Source organism: Malaclemys terrapin, chromosome 1, assembly GCF_027887155.1.
Source record: "Malaclemys terrapin pileata isolate rMalTer1 chromosome 1, rMalTer1.hap1, whole genome shotgun sequence".
NCBI lineage: Eukaryota > Metazoa > Chordata > Testudines > Emydidae > Malaclemys > Malaclemys terrapin.
Window position 1 is genome coordinate 91,795,611 of NC_071505.1, and position 21,559 is coordinate 91,817,169.

Below are 21,559 nucleotides of genomic sequence, written 5' to 3' on the forward strand. Positions count from 1 at the left end.
GATTACAATGGGATCAATAGGAAGATCCTTTTGGTACATAAGAGTTAAAATATTTTTTTTAAAGGCAAGATTTAACCTTAAAGGGCAAAGGCTAGGAATAGAAATGAAAATGGCAAATGTTAACGTTTATTTTTAAAAACTGAAAATTTTAACTATATAACAAAAATAACAAAAATTTAAATTAATTTGAAGTAGATTTAAAAAAGGCAAGGGTTTAAAAAAAAAAAAACCACAACCAGAATCTCCTAGGGTTAATTTTAAACCAACACAGAAAAGAACTGTGATTAAATAGAAAAAAAAATACAGAAATTAGGTATTTAAAAAAATGATTAAAAAAATTAGTGAAGGGTAACATTTGGATTTTGCGGTTATAGATCCCAGTACCATGAGCAGTTGCATACATGCTTAGCTTTATGCATGTGAGTGGTTCCCCTGACATCAATGGGACTACTCATGTATGCAAAATTAGACACACACAACTATTTTCAGAATTGGGAACTTAGTTGTAAGCTTTTCAGACAGATTGTGCCTTGTGTGTGTGTGTGTGTGTGTGTGTGTACACAGCACTTAGCGTAATTGCCCAGTATCTATACCTCACTTCCACTATAGTGCACACATCCATCAGTCTTAATTATTCCAAATTTTACTTTAAGGATGGGGCCTTTTGTGTGCCAGGTATTGACAGACTGGTCCCTTCTGGATCAACCGAACAAAAATTATGGAACTCTTCCAGTCTCAAAAATGAGCGAGTTCTTTAGAACAAAACCATCTACATAAAATGTCAGGCGTGTTTTAAGATCATAACTTCATGACTCCTGCCTGCTAATACAGCTATCTGTCACAAGACATCAGTGACCTTGGATGACCTCCAAGCATTATATTTTGAGAGCCACAACTGTAACAACTTTGAGGAGGGGTATTTTATCAAGAAACGAGTAGCTTCACCTGAACAACAAAATAGGCTCTGCTATATTTCTGATACTTTAGGGAAGGATCCCCAAACCTTATCACTGTGTAGATCCCATGTTAATAAAGGTTGTCTGATGTATCAGCTCATATTTGTGGTCATGAGGACCATCTCCCCTCCCATTTGTATTTGCATCCGCATCCCTGCAGCAAGCACAGCAGTTGCTTGTGTGGAAAAGTAGCATTGGGGAAGTGTGTGTGTGTGTGTGTGTATTTAGCTGTCTATAGTAATTACTTTGTCCTCTGAAAACAGTTACCTATGTTGTCTACTTTTGCTCTTCATTTTGTCTGCACTCCCATATGTAGATTTTTCTCTCCTTTTTTCCTTGTTGCCCTCCCCACCCCCCATATGTTGCCAGACACCTGGTCCTCTTCTCTCCTGCTATCTAAGGGCATGTCTACACTACTGTCTGGATTGATGGGCAGTGATTGATCCAATGGGGATCGATTTATTGTGTCTAGTATAGACGTGATAAATTGACCACCAATCGTTCTAACGTCGACTCCGGTACTCCACCTCAACGAGAAGCGCAAGGGGAATCAACGGGAGAGCGTCTCCCGTCAACACATCGCAGTGAAGACACCGTGGTAAATAGATCTAAGTACGTCAACTTCAGCTACGTTATTCGCATAGCTGAAGTTGCGGAACTTAGATCAATCTTCCCCTCCCCCCCGTAGTGTAGACCAGCCCTTAGAGGTTTCTCTCCTGATAATGGCTGGCTGCTCCTGTTTTCTCCCTTCCTCCTCTTCCATACTTGAAATGACAAATACTGCAGAAGTAGCTAGACTGGTAGCTCCTCGGTTTCCAACTGCTTTGCAGGTTTCTACTATCGGAGACCCTGGAGGCTTGTAGAAACAGCTGGAAAAGAGGAGAGCCAGTACCATGTGATCATCCAGGCTTCCATGGATCAACAGCAACATGTACCATGAACCACAATTTGGGACCTACTGCTCTGAGGATGAGGATCTGAGCTAATAGGTGCTAAGAAATGCTCTGGTTACCTTGTTTTTCATAGGCCTGGTCTACATTACAAAGTTAGGTCGATGTAAGTCACAGTGCATCAATCTATTTAAATCTGTCTCTGGCTGACGTAAGTTCCCAGTTATGGTGGTGCAGTAAAACCATATCCCCTAATGGCAGTAAGCCATGGTCGACCTGTTGCTGTCGATGTAATGTAAGTGTAGACAATACAGGACTTGTGTTGGCCCTAACAGTCCTCCAGCAGCTGTCCCACAATGCCTCATGCCCTGTGACAGTAACCACGCCGGTCATTGTGAATTCTACTGCCTAGGGATGTCAGAGATAAGCAGCTACCTCCCTCTCCCCTGTGTAATTTTGAAATGCCTCTTCCTGATTGCCCAGCTCAGTGAGCACACCTAGCAGCTTTCTCTTGTTGTGTGCAACGGGCCAGCTGCCCAGGCCAGCTCTAGGCACTACATGCGCGCTTGCCTGCAGTAGACAGGAGATTATTGGATCTCCTGGGCCTGTGGGGAAAAGAGGCTGTGCACTTACAGCTACAGACCAGCCATAGAAACACGGACGTCTACAAAAAATTACGTGGGGAATACAGGCAAAGAGTTACAACAACGATCATCATAAGTACTGCATGAAAGAGAAGGAACTGATTGGTATGCCTGACGTAATCTGGTGCTGAGATGTGGACTTGCCACTTTTACAATGAGCTGGTGCTGTACTTGGTGGAGACCCTACCAACATCCCACCAACCACTGTACATACCTCAGAGAAGCCAGTGTCAGAGATCCATGCTGTGAACAGCAAGGAGGAGGAGATGTGGTGAGAGGGATGGTAGGGTGTACAGCTATGTGCTGAGCCAGGTTCTGTTCGAGAATCTATCACAGTGTAGCTTGTCCCGCCAGCTGAGCATGGACAAGCTTGACGAATAGGAAGGGACCTCCTTGGGTAAATGGTGTACATACATTTTCCCTTACAAGTGTAAATTAAAAGGTGGTGCCGAGCCCAGCCCCAGGTTAACAAGACACAAGTTATTGACTTTTCGTTGCTTTACTTGTAAGAGAAGAGGTAGCAGAAGAAAAGAAATGGAGGTAGAGTTGGTATCTACTTTTCATTCCTTTGTGGCGTTAGGTAGGAAAAAAGAAAAGCCCTTGTGGAGCTGTTTGTTTATATACATGGGGATGTCACTTGAATCCTCCTGAGATCTCAATGAAACCGCAATCCTCTCCTGAAGGCTTCGAGGAAGGCAGCCTTATTTCTTCCTCTGCGGTAGGACACTTTCCCACGTCATTCCATGAGGAGTTTGGTTGACACTATTGCAATTAACAGGCTAGCAGCTTATGGGCCCAGGTGACTTTTGCACTCCAGTAGTAGCTGAGCTCTGTGCCTTTGTTACCTGTGGGAGTGAGATGTCAGCGAAAATCATCACTGCCTGTGGAAAACAGTGCCAATATTCAGTGCCATTGCCCTATACTTGGGCCCATAGAATAGGGACCAAAATTTTATTGTTTCATGCATCTGCCACCACTTCTTCCCTCTCCTCTTCCTGTTCGTGGTAGACCATATTCACCAGGACTGGGGCTGGAGAGCAGTGCTAGGAAAAAGCACTCCAAAGCCAAAGTGTCAGTAAGCATATTAAATGTTTTTATGGGAATAAGGGAAGGGAGTTTTGAAACTCTTTCCCTTTCCGCTGTGATTGTAAATCCAGTGGTACACATGTTTGTTTTTATCAGCAGCTGCTGCTGATTTGGCCTTGAGGGGTATCTCAAATACCTGCAGAATACCTGACCCTGATGAGGATAAAGAAGAGAGCAAGGGAGGCCATGTTCAGCAAGATTCTACAAGCCAGGGCTGCAACAGATTGCAAACAAAAGCTTAGGGAGCTAACATGGCAAATGGCATGGAGAAAGAGCAGACAGGAGAAAGGCCCAGGAAAAGGAGAGAGAGATGCATCAAGACATAATGGATCTTCAAGCAGCAAACCCAAATGTTGCAGATCCCGGTTGATATACAGGTCCAAAAATCCTGGACTTAAGTCCTTGGAGAATTCCATGGTATTAGCTCTCTAGACCACCCAGCACACCACATGGCACCATGGGCCGCATCCTTACCCCACCACTCCATGCGCGGGGACAGACAGCAAGGAAGACCACAGCTTCACATACCACTGAGCTGTGAGAGCCCTGCTTGGTGTGTATGTAGCCAAAATGGACTACATATGTGCACTGCAATGAACAGAAATGTTAGCTGCCTGTCCAATTTTAAAGTTCCATTCTGTTCATTTACGACAAAGGTTTATATTTCATTGACTGTTTTTTGCACATTGTTTCTCTTCACTGCTTTTGCCACTCAATTTCTGATTTTTGAAAACTACACATTGCAGAATGCATTGTAGTACTCAAAGCACCCAGTATTCATAAATGAACAGCACTACAGAACTTATAGCTTCATTAAAAGACAGTATTTATAAATGTACAGCAAGCACCACATAATTCAGAGCTTCAGTAAAACACAGTCATAATTCTAAATAATAGCAAGCACTCACAATTCCTAACAGCACCCAAAGCTTCAAGGACAGAGAACAGTCCTGCACAGAACACTACTGTGGCTGACCACTGAAGTGCTCTTTCAAAGCCTCCCTCAACCCAATAGCTCTGTGTTGAGCTCTTCTGAGGGCCTTTGTGTCTGGCTGCTCAAACTCAGCAGATAGCCACTCCACCTCCTCCTTGCAGCAGCTCTCCCCCCCCCCCCCCCCCCCCAAGTCTCACAGATATGCTGTATACAACATGTAGCTTATAATTATTGGGATGTTTCTGTCACTGAGATCAAATCAAGTAAACAGTGCCAGCATCCCTTCAGTCAACCAAAAGGACATTTAATTGTCATTCTGCATCTGCTGAGCTGGTAGTTGAATCTTTCCTTGGTGCTGTCAGTGTACAGCTTCCTGAGAAAGGGTCCCCCAGAATCACTATTGTCATTTCCATATTGACAGTAGTAATCTGCTGGACAGGAAATAATGTCTCTTTGTTCTTAAAGATGTGAGCGACATTCACCTTCTCTGACCAGCCTATATTGATGTCGGTAAAGCATCCCCTGCTGATCCACCATTGCTTGCATAACCGTGGAACAGTAGCCCTTTCTGTTGATGCATTCTGTGGCAAAGTGGCCTGCTGCCAAAATAGGGATATGCATGCTGTCTATAATCCCACCACAGTTTGGGAACCTATTGCTGCAAATTCATCCACTATGTCCTGCACATTTCTGAGAGTCAAAGTCCTGCGTAGCTGGAGATGATTAATGGCCCTACATACTTGCATGACAGTGGCCCCCACTGTGGATTTTCCCACTCCAAAATGACTTCGCACTAACTGGTAGCAATCTGGCAGTGCAAGCTTCCAGAGTGCGATCGCTAGTCACTTCTCCACTGTTAACACAGCTCTTATTGGGATGTCCCTGTGCTGAAGGCCTATAATCAGCTAGGCGCACACATGCAGGAATCTGGCTTTTTGCATCCAAAAGTTCTGCAGCCACTGCTCATCATCCCAAATCCACATTGATGCGATTCCACCAATCAGTGCTTGTTTCTTGGGCCCGGAGGTAGCACTCCAGCATCCTAAGCTGCTCCAGTAGCACCACCAATCGTTTTTCAATGTGTTCCTCAGCACACTGTCCTAGAAGAAATTGTCATGTTGCGGTAGTTCTTGCAGATCTGTGAATCCAGGAGGATCGTATGACCTGTATTTGCAACATTCATGAGAACAGTGCAGAGCTCTGCAGGTTCCATCCTTCTGATGTCAGACACTGAAAAGTGCTGTGGGAGTTTGTACGATCTTAAATAAGAGAAACAAATTATGGGACCTAGGTTGGCACTGTAGATGAAGAAAGTTGAATGCTGGGAACTTGACCCCTAGGTCTCAGAGATCCCTGCATGACTCAATTCTACCCCACAACACATTGTGAAAATTTCCCAAAAGGTGTTGCGCCAGATGGCAGTGTGTGGCACACTGGGATACCTATCCGTGGTGCACTGGATTTTGCATTAACACAAATGCTTCTGGTAAGTGTGCGCAGCGCTGACCCAAGCAGCCAGGTATATACGCACACACGATATACTAACTTAAGTGGCTGTACACCAATGTAACTTGCGTCAACCAAAGTTTGAGGTGTAGACATGACTATAGGATGTATCTTCTGCCAAACCACTCTCTTTGCTAAAAGCTGCCTTCCCTTTTATAGGGCTGGGATCTCAAATACATTTTTATAAATCAGAAACCTGAAAAACTTTTTTTTTCCTTCCCTTTGAAAAACAACTGGCTTGTAGTTTCTAACGTGGCCCTAGTTTGTCCCCTGGCATGGAAAAACCAAGTAAAGGAGCCCAGGAAAGGAACTCTTGAGGAGCAGCTTGTGGAATTTTCCCCAGAGCATTCAAGGTTGGGGGTGGGAAGGGTTTGGAATGAGGTTGTGGTTCAGATCCCAAGCTCTATTGATCCCTTGGAGGCAAGGAACCTCTGCATAAAGACCCTGATGTCTCCTTCCAGGTGGCATTGCTCCAGTGCTGCTGTGCTATCGAGGTTTCCCCTGGCTGTGGGTTCCCTGGTTCTCTCTCCTGTTTGGCCATGTGTGTCAGTGATCTTCCATGTGTGTTGGATGAGCAGAGCTGTGGGAGGTGGCGTAGGAGTAATGGGAGGAGTGCCTGTCCTCTCACTTGCACTGGGGCTGAACATGCTGATTTCCACAGTGCTGGCTGGCAAGAAATCAACTTTTATCATTCACAAGGAACAACTGGTGATCCAAGTTCTGTTTCTTGATAGGTTCTTGCTTTGTAGGCCTTTTCTCTGGACAAAGGGAAGCTGCTCACAAGCCAATTTCCTCCAACACTTCTGCAATGAGAAGAGCCCATGGCATGAATATAAATAAGGGTGACTTGCCTCTGGTGTGAAAGGTTCCTCCTCCTAATGATTTTACAGACTAACACAACAGATTCCCCATATCTCCTTAGTGTGGTTGCTAAGGAAGAGATGAGGAAACCACTTGCATTTTAACAGCAGCAGTTGCTGCCACACTGAAAAAAGCGGTAGTGAATGTATGATTGTCTCAAATAGTAAAAAGAGGTGAGCTCCTGTGTTACCGGTTCTTTGCTCAGGCTCATTACAGGCCACTCTTTTTCAGTTTACAAGTTTATGTAGAGTGAGTATGTGGACACTGTTCACAACAGTAGCAATGGAAAGCTGCAAATGCTGAGCATCGACAGTGTGATCAGTCTGCTTCCTGTTGTCCCCACGTGGAAATATGAATTATCGGAGGTTCTGTTCCCCAGATAGAAAACTCATCCATGTAATCCCTGCAGTTCAGTTGTCATTTACAGTCTGCTTCACTTAAATGCTTATCAGTTAACTGCACAGTCAGCTGAGGTGCATAGCCAGTGTGCATCCTGCATCAGCTGCCAGTGGATTAAAGTGATGTTATGCTCAGAAAAGTCGCTTTGAAAAAGAACACTGCTCAGTTTTCAAGGCAAATTATGTTTTCCCCCCAACCACTGCTGCGGGAAACTCCACCTGGGATCTGAGGCCCTGTCTACTCTACAAGAAAAGTTTGTGTTGGAAAAAATAATTTAAATTGATGACTTCAGCAGTAGCCAAACACTGAGCATTGTTTTCAAAACCATTTTGCCTACTCGTATTAGGGCAACACCTGCTAGCTGTAAGCATTTTTAAAAAATGGTTTCTTAGCAATTTTTTTTAATGTAAACAAAACCTTTGGATCAGGTTGAACTCTCTGCCCCTGCTGTCTTCACCATCCATAAAGATTTTACAGTTGGAAATCATCAGACCAGGCTGATGCATGAGCCAGAATCATATTTGTCTCTGTGACTAAATGGCTGATGTTGATATGGTGGGTCCCGTGCTTTTCTTGGTCGGGGAGCTAGGATGCCACCCCTTGCCCCTGCTCTTGGGGCGCCGAGGGCCCCGCTACTGGCCGGGAAGGTGGTACAGGAGGGAAGCAGGGAAGGGGTCTGGGTTTGCTCCTCACTCTGAGCCCCAGCCCCTCTCGACCCCTGCGGGTTTCTTACCCTCTTCCCTCTTGGGTAGGGTTACCCTCAGTCCTTGATGCTGGGGGAAGGAGTCTCCCTGCTCTGTTGGGGAAGGGTCTCCCTTCCTCCGGTTCTCTGGTCTTTCAATTCTCAGCCACACACCTCCAAACTCCAATCCTCTCTCCTTCCTCGCTTCACCTGTCTGCCTGAAGAAGGGTTTTTTTTTTAGGTTCCTGACAGGGCCTTAATTGGCTACAGGTGCTCCAATTAACCTGTAGTAACTTTCCCTAGTCTACAGGGAACCATGCCTTAATTAGCCTAGGGCTTATGCCCGCGCACTTCCCAGCACCCAATAAGGCCACTCTTCCACTGATCCTTGGCCCTGCTGTATCACAGTCTCCCTCGGTTAAAGCAGTTTTGGCACTCCAGGGCTAATAGGAGTCAAAATTAGCTTTTATAAACAGGTATAACTTAAAGATCCACAAGGAGCAGATGTCTGGAATAAGAAGGAAACTTATTAGACTACATCTGCATTTTAAAGAATACATTCAGCCCTATATTAAGAGGGTGCAAGCAACATCCATTGAAGTGAATGAGTTGCATCCATTTATTCAAAGGCTAACTTTGGCATTGAGTGCATAACTAGAGTAACTTACTGTATAATACATATGAAATTCAAAGGCAAATTGTCATCTTAATATTAGAATTATTCTAGGTGAGTGAGTGGTAAGAGCATGCAGTTGACGTTACCTTTCAGATCATTGTTTACATAGCACTCTGATTTTTATCAGTCAGTTGCTAGCTTCAGTAGTTTTAGTTAATTAGAGTGATAGGCCTAAGTATAAAAACAGTAATGAATGTAGTTAAATAAAATTGTTTATGCTGTTAGTCTGTGTTCATGTGTTATACAATGAACTTGATCATATACATGTCCTTGGTGTAGTCTGATGGCTGTATGTAGAGGGTATTGCTTTTTTCATTTTTATAAAATGTGTTAGCAAAACACACACTGCTGCAATTTGTGCCCTGCTGCCAGATCACCTTAGACTGTGATTTTAAAGAAACTCTCAAATTAATCAGAATCAAATCAGGTCAGTGCTTTGACCATATCACATTTCCAGGAAAAACATATTCTACATGAAGCGAGGTGCAGAGTTAGGTGATGCTTTCCATCTGAGTCCATACTGCATTAACGGGGCATCATAATCTTAGGCCTGGTCTACACTGGGAGGGGAAGGGGTGTCGATGTAAGATACGCAACTTCAGCTTCGGGAATAGCGTAGCTGAAGTTGATGTATCTTATTTCGACTTACCTCCTGTCCTCTCAGCATGGGATCGACGGGTGCAGCTCCCCCGTCGACTCCGCTACCGCCGCTCACTCCGGTGGAGTTCCGGAGTCGACGGGGAAGCGCGTTTGGGGATCAATATATCACGTCTTAACGAGACGTGATATATCGATCCCCGATAAATCGATCGCTGCCCGCCGACACGGCGGGTAGTCTGGACGTACCCTTAGAGGATACTGTGCTGTTGGAGTTACTGACTTGCAGATCTGATGTCAGAGGTATTGAGCACCTGTAGTCATTAAAGGTCCCAAGTTACTTTTTTCAGGAGTAAGGTAGTTAAAAGAAGACTTAACATTGTAAGTAATTAAAACGGAATGTAAAACATCTACGTTCCTTTTCACTTTTTATAATTTTCTTTGCACTCTTCTCAGCTCGGACAATAAAAATAGACTTTAATTTCACTTTTTTTGTTTCATGCTAATGTTTCTTTGTAGCTATCTTTCCCAATATACCCTTGCAAGGGAAAGTTTTTAAATCCAAACCGTTTTGATTGAAATTTTACAAAATCATGAAATCATTTCTATTTACGTTAGGTTCTGGAAATTTAACATGCAACACACACCCGTCCCCCAGCCCAACATGCGCTTGCACAATTCTTTGTCTAAATTATGTGACAGTGTGCCTTTAATGTCGATATCCTGACCAAATTCCAATTTGGGTGATTGCCTTCTGCCTACTCTGTTTCTCTGTATAGTTTCAATTGGCTACAATACTTTTCTTCACTTCCTGTTCTAAACTGTTGTTTGTGCTATTTAAATAACTTCATCTTAGTGCTGGTCCCTCTGGGTATTCACTCTGTGCGCCTCAGACTAGAAGACTCTTCAGTAGCAGAGTCTGTTGGTCCGTGTCTGTTTCCAACACTTCCGTGTGCTCTGCACTGAGTATGTAAGGGGTGGCACAGACCAACTGACTCTCCAGTTCCTTTCTACCGCTCATGGTCTAGGAGGGAACCCATCTGTATCCATAGCCTTTCCAGCACTCCCGATTGAACTTCAGCTCTATAAATAGAGTTATTAATAGTTTATTTTAGATAATTAGTAGGGCTGTTGATTAATCACAGATTAACTCAAAAAAAGTAGTCACGATTAACAAAAATTAATCGCGATTAATTGCAGTTTTAATCGCACTGTTAAACAATAGAAATACCAGTTGAAATGTATTAAATATTTTGGATGTTTTTCTACATTTTCAAATATATCTATTTCAATTAAAACACAGAATACAAAGTGTACAGTGCTCACTTTATACTATTTTTATTACAAATATTTGCACTGTAAAATGATAAAATAAATAGTATTTTTCAATTCGCCTCATACAAGTACCATAATGCAATCTCTTTATCGTGAAAGTGCAACTTACAAATGTAGATTTTTTGTTGTTGTTACGTAACTGCACTCAAAAACAAAATAACGTAAAACTTTAGAGCCTACAAGTCCACTCAGTCCTACTTCTTATTCAGCCAGTCGCTCAGACAAACAAATTTGTTTATATTTACGTGAGATAATGTTGCCCTCTTATTTACAATGTCACTTTAAATTGAGAACAGGCGTTCGCATGGCACTTTTGTAGCTGGCATTTCAAGATATTTAAGTGCCAGATATGCTAAACATTGATATGTCCCTTCATGCTTCGGCTACCAATACAGAGGACATGCTTCCATGCTGATGATGTTTTTATTAAAAAAATAATGCGTTAATTAAATTTTGACTGAACTTCTTGGGGGAGAATAGTATGTCTCCTGCTCTGTTTTACCTGCATTCTGCCCTATATTTCATGTTGTAGCAGTCTTGAATGATGACCCAGCACATGTTGTTCATTTTAAAAACACTTTCACTGCAAATTTGACAAAATGCAAAGAAGATATGAATGTGAAATTTCTAAAGATGGCTACAGCACTTGACTCAGGGTTTAAGATTCTGAAGTGCCTTCCAAAATCTGAGAGGGACCAGGTGTGGAGCAGGCTTTCACAAGTCTTAAAAGCACAACACTATCTATCTTCCTGCTAGGCCTTGATAAGCTCTTCTCGAGGACCTGGTGTTTTACACCAATAACCAATTGCTGATCCGTTCAGACTTCATACTATCAAGGGACGTCACTACCCTGTCATCACATCATTCGCTGATTCCCAGCACCAGCCGTGCTGTGGAGGCTCCAACATTATTGGTAAACTATTTGCTGGTTTCTGCCTCCAGCCAGACTGTCGCAATACAGACAGTACCATCAGCTCTGCCATAGTGTTGTATGACTGCTATACCTTGGAGGAACAGGAAGCGGTGCTAGTGGTTCCCCTGGTGGGCCTGAGGTGAGACTGGGCAGGGCTTACAGAGCCTTCCGGATGCCTCTGCTTCCTCATGAACCACATTATTGGGCTAGGGACCAGTGGTACCCCTGAGGGTCCCGCCTTTGTACTCTTATATCCCACCCACTGGCCATACTGGGGCTCCTGGGATCCCTACTTTTGGATGCTGGACTATCAGGACACTGGGTCCCACTTTCAACAAAGATACTCTCCAGATGAGGCAGGACACTGGCCTCTCCCTCACCACCAGGCAGTACCAGGATCTCTTGAGGAGGATTGCTGACATTCTCCAGATCTCACTGGAAGAGGTTCAGGATCTTACTATGAATGCCTGGATATTCTCCAGCCTACAGCTTCTTCCAAGGTGGCAATCTCTATTAATGACTCCATTTTGGAGCCCACTAAGACTGTTTGGCATACACATCAGCTACTTTTTCCCCATCTCCAAAGAGGACTAAGAAAAAGTACTTTTTTTGCCTCCAAAGGGGTGGATATTTGTTTTCCCACCCTAATCTGAATTCTTTAGTAGTCCAGGTGGTCACAGAGTGAAACAGGCTGCACCAGCCTAGGACCATTCCTTCTGACAAAGACTCCAAGAGACTAGCTCTCTTGAGTAGAAAGAACTTTTCATCAGCCATCCTCCTAGGCATTAATGTCCAAATAGATGTTGTTAGTTACAATAACCTGTCAGAGTTTGCTAATAAGCTACCACAGGCTCTGATTTCAGGTCTTCCTGGATGAAGAGAAACTGGCTGCTAGATTTCCCCTTTAGGCATTGCTCGATGCTGCAGACGTGGTAATAAGGCAGCTTTTTGGTTACTGTCCTCAGGGTTCCCTAATGAGGTTCAGGCAACAGAGATCATCTCCCCTTCAAGGGTGGTAACCTGTTGAGTGAGAAAATCATGCCCTCAGGGACTCTCATGCCACTCTTTGGGGATATACACCCTGGAACCTCTTAGGAAATACTCTAAGGTGCCTCTTCATAGATACTGTGCAGCCCCTCAGCCTTTCTACCATCAGAAGGGCTATCAGGCCACTAGGAAGAGCCAGAGGCTACAGTGTAGCTGACGCACCACACCGCTGCCATCACCTTTTCAATCCCAGCCACCTAGCAAGAAGGCATTTTGAAGGGATGCTCAAGAGCCATCAACCATTCCCCACACAGTTAGTTTCCCCCTGTTGCCTTTCGTGGCTGCCAGGCTCACTTCCTTGTGATGTGGCAACATATCACATCAGGCAAATGAATCTTAAACATCTTCTTGACTGGCTACGTGATAGAATTCCTTTCTGCCCCTTCTCCAAGATCCTCCTTCCCATCCCTCTTCAGGGACCCCGCTCACAAAAGGAGTCTCAAACTGGAGATGGACTCCCTAATCCAGTTAGGGGCAATAGAGCCCATATCTCCGGACATCAGGGCAAGGGCTTTTACTCTCTATATATTTCCTCATCCCCAAAAAGAAGGTGAGGCTAGAGACATATCCTGGACCTCTGACAGCTGAATGTCTTCATTCAGGATTCTGAATGACTACCTTGGCTTCAATAATCTCCTCCCTGAATGAAGGCAACTAGCTTGTGGCAGTCTATTTGAAGAATGCCTATTTTCATGCAAGAGACAGGATGAGTGAGGTAATATCTTTTATTGGACCATCTTTTGTTGGTGGAAGAGAAAAGCTTTTGAGCATCACTGAGATCTTCTTCAGGTCTGGAATATATGTTTTCAGATAGACATTCAGACAGCACACAGGAGATTCCTCACTTTAAGATGGGCCTAGTGTGCTTTCAATACACAGTGTTCCTCTTCTGCCTCAACAGTCCTGTTTTTTTTTTTTTTTTTTTTTTTTTTTTAAGGTATTATCTGTGGGAACAGTATACCTGCACTGAAAAGGAAGCCCAATATTTTCCTACCTAAAGGACAGGCTGCAGGACAATAATAGCAGGAAGTGCAGGCAGCAGTCACTTCCTTACCCGACTTATTTCACTCTTTGGGACTTCAGGTAAATCCACAAAAGTCTACTTTAACCCCCACACAAGTTACAGAATTTATTGGAATAAGTCTGAACTCAACTGTGGCCAATGCTTGCTTACCTCAGGACAGAGTCCTCGTGTTAAAGGACCTCATCACCCAACTTTGACTCAGACTCCAGATAACAGTCTGATCCTGCCTGGTAATTCTAGACCATATGGCTTCATGCACCTACACGATCCCCTTCACAAGGCTTCACCTATGGTACCTCCAGGTATTGTTAAAGATGGTCTGTGCTCCGAGCAGGGACTCTCTGGACCAGAGATCTGTAGAGCAGAGACTTGAGTCTCCATTCACAACTTTACTAGGCGGCATTATGCCCTGGTTCAAGCATCTGCTGAGGGATGCTTCCTTTGGATCAGCGATCCTAAAGATTTGTGATGCAGAAAACTTCCTCACACTCGCCTCCTCAGTAATCATAACTAATACCCCTAGGGACCAGTACTCAAAGAAGAAAAGGCTTACTTACCTTATAGTAAATGGACTTCAAGATGTTTGATCCCTATGGGTAGTCCATGACCAGCCCTCCTTCCCCTCTGCTCAGATCTTTGTTTGATTCACGGTAGAATAAGAACTGGAGAGCCAGATGGTCTGCACCACCCCTTATGCTCTCAATTCAGCACATGAGGAGGTATAGGATGCAGGTGCAGACTAATGGACGCTGCTATTGAAGAGTCTTCTAGCCTCAGGTGCAAATGCATGTGCAACCACAGTGAATACCCTTAGGGACCATACTTCTTGAATTCCAGTTAATATAAGGTAAGGTACGTAACCTTCCTTTTTGATTCACTTTACAGGTGGCTTAAACTTCATTGTGATGCTTGATGAGTGACATTTTTATAGCTTTGGGATCCTTCAGAATGCAAGGCAGTATAGAAATGTGATTATTTCAGCAATAAATGTTCTATATCCAAGGTATTTCGGGGCCTCTCCACTAAATATCTCTCACTTTTAATCTACATATTTCTTTGGTTCTTCTAATGAAAAAGATAATTCAGAGCCTAGTATTTTTTTTTTTTAACTTTTGACACTGTGTGTAACGTCTCCTGTGACTAAAGCATCTTTTTTTTTTGGTGGTTTCACCTTGTGAAACACCGGGGGAATCTACTGTCTTTATAATTCTGGTCATACTTTTAAACACTAAATATAGTTTACAAATAGACACTCACATATGCACATTTGAAAAACACTACTGCCGGGCTAGATGACATGGTGGTAAAAGCAACTGAGCTCAGCCTTTGCTAGTGTTCCCACCATTGTAAGTGCTGATGCAGCTCTGCACTAATGCTAGAATAACAATAGGAGAGTTCCCTAAATAGATGCCGTCCCAGTGAGTTAAGCTCCCAGCTCCTACCAGCCATTGGTAGGTGAGTTACTGAGCTCTGGTCTAATAGGGTGTGTTTGTGTAATTCTCCACTGGTGCAGTTCTAGGGTTAGATTAATAGTAGTGAACACATAAGTGCTATGTTTTACCATCAGTGCAGTGCCACAGGTAGTAGCTGTAGTGTAATTGTCTCTGATTTTTGTTAGTATAGACAAACTCATACCTACTGCTTCCACTAGAGCACTGTGCCATCTTCCACCCTTTCTCTGGAGCTTTTTAATAATACTTTGTATTTGGTTCATCAGAGGCTTTCAGACTCCTTTACGAACTTTAATTAAGCCTCACTTGATCTCCTTGCGAGGTAAGGAAGCAGCATTATTCCCAATTTACAGAAAGGGACAATAAAACATACAGGCTAAGTGACATGCTCAGTGTTCTACAGTCTTTGGCACAGCTAGGAATAGAACACTGGAGCTTTGATTCCTAAACCCCTGTTCTAATCACTAGATGTACTTTCTTCTTTAACAGAGAATAAGATTAGTTCCTATTATGTTTGATTTTGAATTAATTTTAAATATGTGGGGGAGAGGGGGGAAGTGCCATTTTCTGAATATTAAAGAAAACATAGTGAACTAGTCCATGGCCATAAATTGCTTTTATAAAACTCTTCTCGTTCTTGGCAGACCTCTGTGAATGGCAGCCTTGAATTGGCTCTAGGGACATCTGTTACCCTATATATATGAGTCACACACGTGAACAGGTGATCTCCTAAATATATGGAATTCAATAACACGTGGAATCCAGAGTACTTATTTAAGCCCAAGGAGTCTGGAGGAAGGGTCCTTCCCTCCGCGATCCCCCTCAAATAGTGAACTGTGGAATAACCCTTGAAAAAGTGCATTCTATGCTGGCAATGTTTTACCCTTGAAATCTTTTGTGTGCATGCACAAAGTATTCTGTCCTGTTGATATCACTTGATAAGGGATGTACCTTTCAGGATATTTTTTCTCTGTAAATGACTTTGGGCTAGATTTTAAAAGGTATTTCAGGATTTATGTCACAATGGAATCATTGGGAGTTAGGTGCCTAAGTACCTTTAAAAATCTGGCCTGTTGTTCCTTCTCTCTTCCTTCTATTCAACCATATTGGCAATGATTGGTTTCTTACTGTAAAATGATGCCTTTTGAATACAGTAAACAAATGAGAGAGAAGAATTCTTCAGTTCAATCCAAGGTTTTGTTAATAGGAGTAATGGAATGAGATTTGAGCAAAGGAAAATTTAAAATGAATATCTGAAAATATTTCTTATTAGTGAGAGCCATTGTTGAACTGTGGAGTAGTGTCCCAAAGATATTGTTGAAAGTTCCATCACTTGAATACTTTAAAACAGAGTGGGATAAGGCACTGGAAAGCATACTGTTGGGAATATTCTGCATTAACTAGAGCATGGAGATGGGAGAAAGATGGACTAGATCTGACCAATACAGTGACTCACTCACACCCTCGTTCACTTCTTCAAAAGGGCTATTTTCCCCCAAAATAAAGAAAATTATAAGCAAAATTGATTGGGAGGAAAAACTTAGACCAATATGAATGAAGATTGGATGCCCATTAGATGGACAAAAAGTCCCAATTCCATGCCCAAGGAACAGGATGACTGTGACTAAAAGCCCATCTGGGTTCAGTGGCAAAATAAAGGCAACAGTTAGAGATTAAAAATCAATAGATAACTAACGGAGAAAAGGGGAAATAGCAATCAATATAAATTAGAAGTTATAAAGTGTAGAAAATTGATAGGGGAAGCTTCAGATGTCAGGGAAAAATCCCTGGTTAACAGAACTAAGGACAATAAGGAAGGGGTTTTTTAAAGTATATTAGGAACAAAAGAAATCATAGAAATTGTATAGGCCCATTACTTGGTGGAGATAACGCAGAGAAGGCTCAAGTGTAAAATAAATATTTTAGTTGCAGATTTGGCAGGAAGCAGGATTGTGTACTCTCATCATATGAGGATGATGAAGTACTTTCCAATCCATTAATAACTAAGGAGGATGTTAAACAATATCTACTAGATATACACATTTTTAAATCAGCAGGCCCCAATAACTTGCACCTAAGAGGCCTAAAAAAGTTGGCTGAGGAGATCTCTGTCCCACTGATGTTAATTTTTAATAAATCTTGGAATATTGTGGAAATTCCAGAAGACTGGAAGAGAAGGCTAATGTGCCAATATTCAAAAAGAGCAAGTGGGATGATCTGGATAACTATAGACTGGTTAACCTGGCATAATTCCTGGGCAAAATAATGGAAAAGCTGACACAGGATTTCACCATTCAAGAATAAAGGATAGAAGTATAATTAATGCTAGTCAATATGGTTTTATGGAAAATAGGTCTTGTCAAACAAACCTTATTTCATTCTTTGGGATTACCAGTTTGGTTGACAAAGATAACTGCGTAGATGTAATATACTTAGACATGTGTAAGGCGTTTGATTTAGTACCTCATGATATTCTGAATTTAAAAAAAAATAAAAGTATAGAATATCAATAAAGCACATGTTAAATGGATTAACTGGCTCTCTGAAAGATGTCAATAAGGAATCATCAAATCTGGGTTATTCTAGTGGAGTTCTGTAGGAATCGGCCCAATGCTACTCAATATTTCTTCAATTATCTGGAAGTAAATATAAAATCACTGCTGATTTAAAAAAAAAATGTGGGGATGACACCAAGATTAGTAGAGAGATAAATTTTGATAGGACAGTCCTACAGAGTGATCTGGGTCACTTGTGAAGTTGGGCCCATTCAAAACAAATGTGTACTAATGCAGCTGAATGTAAAGAGGATTATGTCCTGAAAAGGATCTGTGGGTCATAGTGGACCAGCATCTCAACATGAGCTCCCAGTGTGATGCTGTGGCTAAAAGGGCTATGCTAACCATTGGATGTATAAATGGGAGCAATGAGTAGGAATAGGGAGGTGATTTTTACCTCTGCATATATTATTGATGAGACAGTACTGGAATACTGCATACTGTTTCGGTGTCAACCTTTTAAATAGGATGGTGAAAGATTGGAGGGCATGGAGAAAAGATGGTTAATGGGTTGGAGAAGATGCCTTACACTGAGAAACTTAAAGAGCTCAATCTGTTTAGCCTATCAAAAAAATTGAAAGGTTACTTGATTCGTGTATAAATACCTTTGCAGGGAGAAAATACTGGGTACTAAAGGGCTCTTTAAACTAGTGAAGAAAGGTGTAACAAGAACCAATGGCTGGAAGCTGAAGCCAGACAAATTGAAATAGAAACAAAGCACAAATTTTTATCAGTTAGCATAATGAAACTGGTGGATTCTTCATTTCTTGAAGTCTTCAGATCAAGACTGGATGCCTTTCTGGAAGATGTGGTTTAGCCAAACACAAGTTATTGGGCTCAATACTGGGGTAACTGGGTGACTATGATCTGTAATATACAGGAAGTAAGATTAGGTGATCTAACGGTCCCTTCTGGCCTTAAAATCTATGAATCCTTGCCTTGAAGAGTGCACAGGTTAAATTCAGATAGATGGGCAAAAAAGAGGCAATTGGAAGAGGAAGGATAAGGGTTATGATAAAATAATGAATGAGCCTGTAAGGCATGTGCATAAGCTAGTGGTTCCATTGTATTTGTTTGGGGGTTTTCTTATCTGTCTTCTCACAGACAATGCTGAAAAAGTCAGTTTCTTTGCCTTCCAATTTCTCTGGGTCCGAGCAAAGAGCTACGGCATTCAGTATGTGACATTGTGTATCAACTATTTTGAACAATTGAAAAAGCTCTTTTCTTAAATGGGAAGAGTTTGTCTACTGTAAGGATGTAGATGATACAAGTACCCTGACAAAGGCATGAATTTGAAGAGAGGATGGGACCCAATACTTATTAGTATTAGCTCTGGTTTCCAAGTGCGATCTTATTGTGGGAGCTGTACTTTGATGTTAGATGGACACCCCCCAACTCGTCTCATGAATGAATAGTTTTAAGGGACGAACCACACCCTTTGCAGCCTGCATGCTGCGGTTGTAATAAGTATGTTGAAGGTTTGTGTTTGAAACACTGAAGGAGTTTTATTTGTACTAAACATTTTAATGTGTCACCAAAAAATAAAATCAAATCCCAGTAATGGTGAATCTGGTGTAGGAGCATCTCTAGATATTCTTTAGATGTCACCTTGAGGACACGATGTGAGGATGCTACAGAATTTGCAGGTGGAGGGGAGAAACAGTCATATATCTTGCACTTCAAATACATTTTAGTGACCAAGATATTGTATAAAAATAACAGGCACATGGGCAATTACAATTTTAGGAGCTGTTTGGGACTTTAGTGTTGGACCATTCCTACTGGAGCACAGTCAATCCATATTTTGTTTGTTTTTAAATGTTCATGGTTTGGAGAGAGAACTTGGTGCTCTACAGCTTCTTGAGAAACAGGCCTGACTTTTCTGCTTTGCGGATTTTTATCGTCCTGCCAAGACCCTTTGCAACTTCCTCTCCTCGTCACCCACAGTGAATACGGAAACCTTGCTGCTTAAGGCCACTTCTGCAATTGCAGGAGTGCAGACGAGTGAGGTGGGAGGAGGGGGCTTTCTCTTCCGTTCTCACTTATTTTGGAGTCAGAAGAGGAAAATACAGTGCATCTGAAAATGTGCCCAATGTTGTGGTGTCTCCAACTGATCTGTTTCCCTCTCTCCTCTTTCTCTGCCACCCTGCAGTGCTGCAGTTGAAGCTCCAGCAGCGACGGACACGGGAGGAACTGGTGAGCCAGGGGATCATGCCGCGTAAGTACCATTTAAACTTTTTCCTTCTCTCTGGGCATTTCTGTCACCTGTTTGTGAATGAGGGGAGGTGGTTTGTGTCGGGGTTGAAACACCTGACCCTCTGTTTCTGCATAAAAAATGCTAGATGTGAGAGCCCCACCCCATTTCACCAGACCGCCTTCTAAAGTATTAGGGCTACCTGTAATACCGAGAAGCAGTGTTGGCAACAAGTTTCTTTAAGTGTACTCAAAATACAGTGGCTGTATTGCTTGCTATGAAAGCCTTTTGGAGAGTGTGTGTCATATTAGAAGTGCCTTACATACTCAGCACATGCTGATAATCACTCTTAGCAGGCTTCCTGCCTTTAGAGCTTCCATTCTTGTCTGTCAGCTCCCCATAACTCTTGTGTGGCTGTTGTGAATTAGTCTGTCCATATCCACACACGTGGTAAGATTTCTACTCATGCATACAAGATGTCAGGACGGTAAGGCAGCTCTGTTCCTACCTTTGCCAGATTATTAGAAACGCATTTAGTAGGAATCTGTGGGGAACAGCAGATTCTGTTGCAGGGAGAAAGATCTGCAGACACTGTAACATGATAATATTAATGGGTGGGGTAAGTATACTGCAACACTGAACTCAATGTGTGCATGACTAAATCAGGTTTGGAGAACATAAAAACAGCAATACTGGGTCAGACCAAAAGTCCATCTAGCCCAGTATCCTGTCTTCCGACAGTGGCCAACTAGGTGCTTCAGAGGGAATGAACAGAACATGTAATCATCAAGTGATCCATTTCCTGTTGCCCATTCCCAGCTTCCGGCAGACAGACTAGACACCCCATCCTGGCTAATAGCCATTGATGGACCTTTCTAGTTCTTCTTTAAACCCTGTTATAGTCTTGGCCTTCGTAACATCCTCTATCAAAGAGTTCCACAGGTTGACTGCATTGTAGGAAGAAATACTTCCTTTTGTTTGTTTTAAACCTGCTGCCTATTAATTCATTTGGTGACCCCTAGTTCTTGTGTTATGAGAAGGAGTAAAGCACACTTCTTTATTTACTTTCTCCATACCAGTCATGGAGAACAGCTTTTTGAACATACAGAAAGATGCCTGTAGAAATGGGGCTGAATAATTTGGTTAAAACTTCTGAACTGGGTAACATTTTCCATGTGCATGAGCAGCAAGCGAACAAGGGAGCACCAAAGAGTAGGTGTGAGTTATTTTTGGTGTTCTCTGCATTTCCCCTGAACGCCTTAGGGTCAGTCAAACTGTTTCCTTCTTTAAGAAACCTCCCCCAGCGCACACACCTCTTTAGTGTCAGCTAAAACCAAAAGGGGCTACACTATCTCTTTGGACAGGGGAGGTAGGGAAGGGGATTTCCTGAGGTGTACACTGAAATGATAGTGCCTTCCCCTTCTAAAATAATACAGTTTGTCAACTCTAAGTTTGTGTAATGAATACCTGTCAACATCACTTTGTCAACTGGAGTACTTCAATATAAGGCAGTGATCTGCTCCTGGCGGCTTGAAAGACCCCATTTTTAAAATTCCACCACCAAATTTAAAAAGGAAGATTGGGTTGATTTGACGGATTTTGCTCTTTTCTTGGATACTAGTAACTCATGCCTACCTGTGATTACTTTTATCTAGGGCTGTCGATTAATCGCAGTTAACTCAAATGATTAACTCAAAAAAATTAATCACGATTAAAAAAGTTAATCATGATTAATCACACTGTTAAACAATAGAATACCAACTGAAATTTATTAAATATTTTGGATGTTTTTCTACATTTTCAAATATA

General features: G+C 42.4%; 1 protein-coding gene across 3 annotated transcripts in view; it reads left to right on the forward strand.

Annotated features, from left to right (window-relative positions):
• MRTFA (myocardin related transcription factor A) overlaps nt 1–21,559 on the forward strand; it is a 158,605-nt gene that overhangs the window by 86,390 nt on the left and 50,656 nt on the right. For all 3 annotated transcript variants that reach the window (XM_054031078.1, XM_054031087.1, XM_054031092.1), the window contains one exon: nt 19,709–19,774. In XM_054031078.1, coding sequence (XP_053887053.1) covers nt 19,709–19,774 — 66 coding nt within the window. The remainder of the gene's footprint in view (nt 1–19,708; nt 19,775–21,559) is intronic.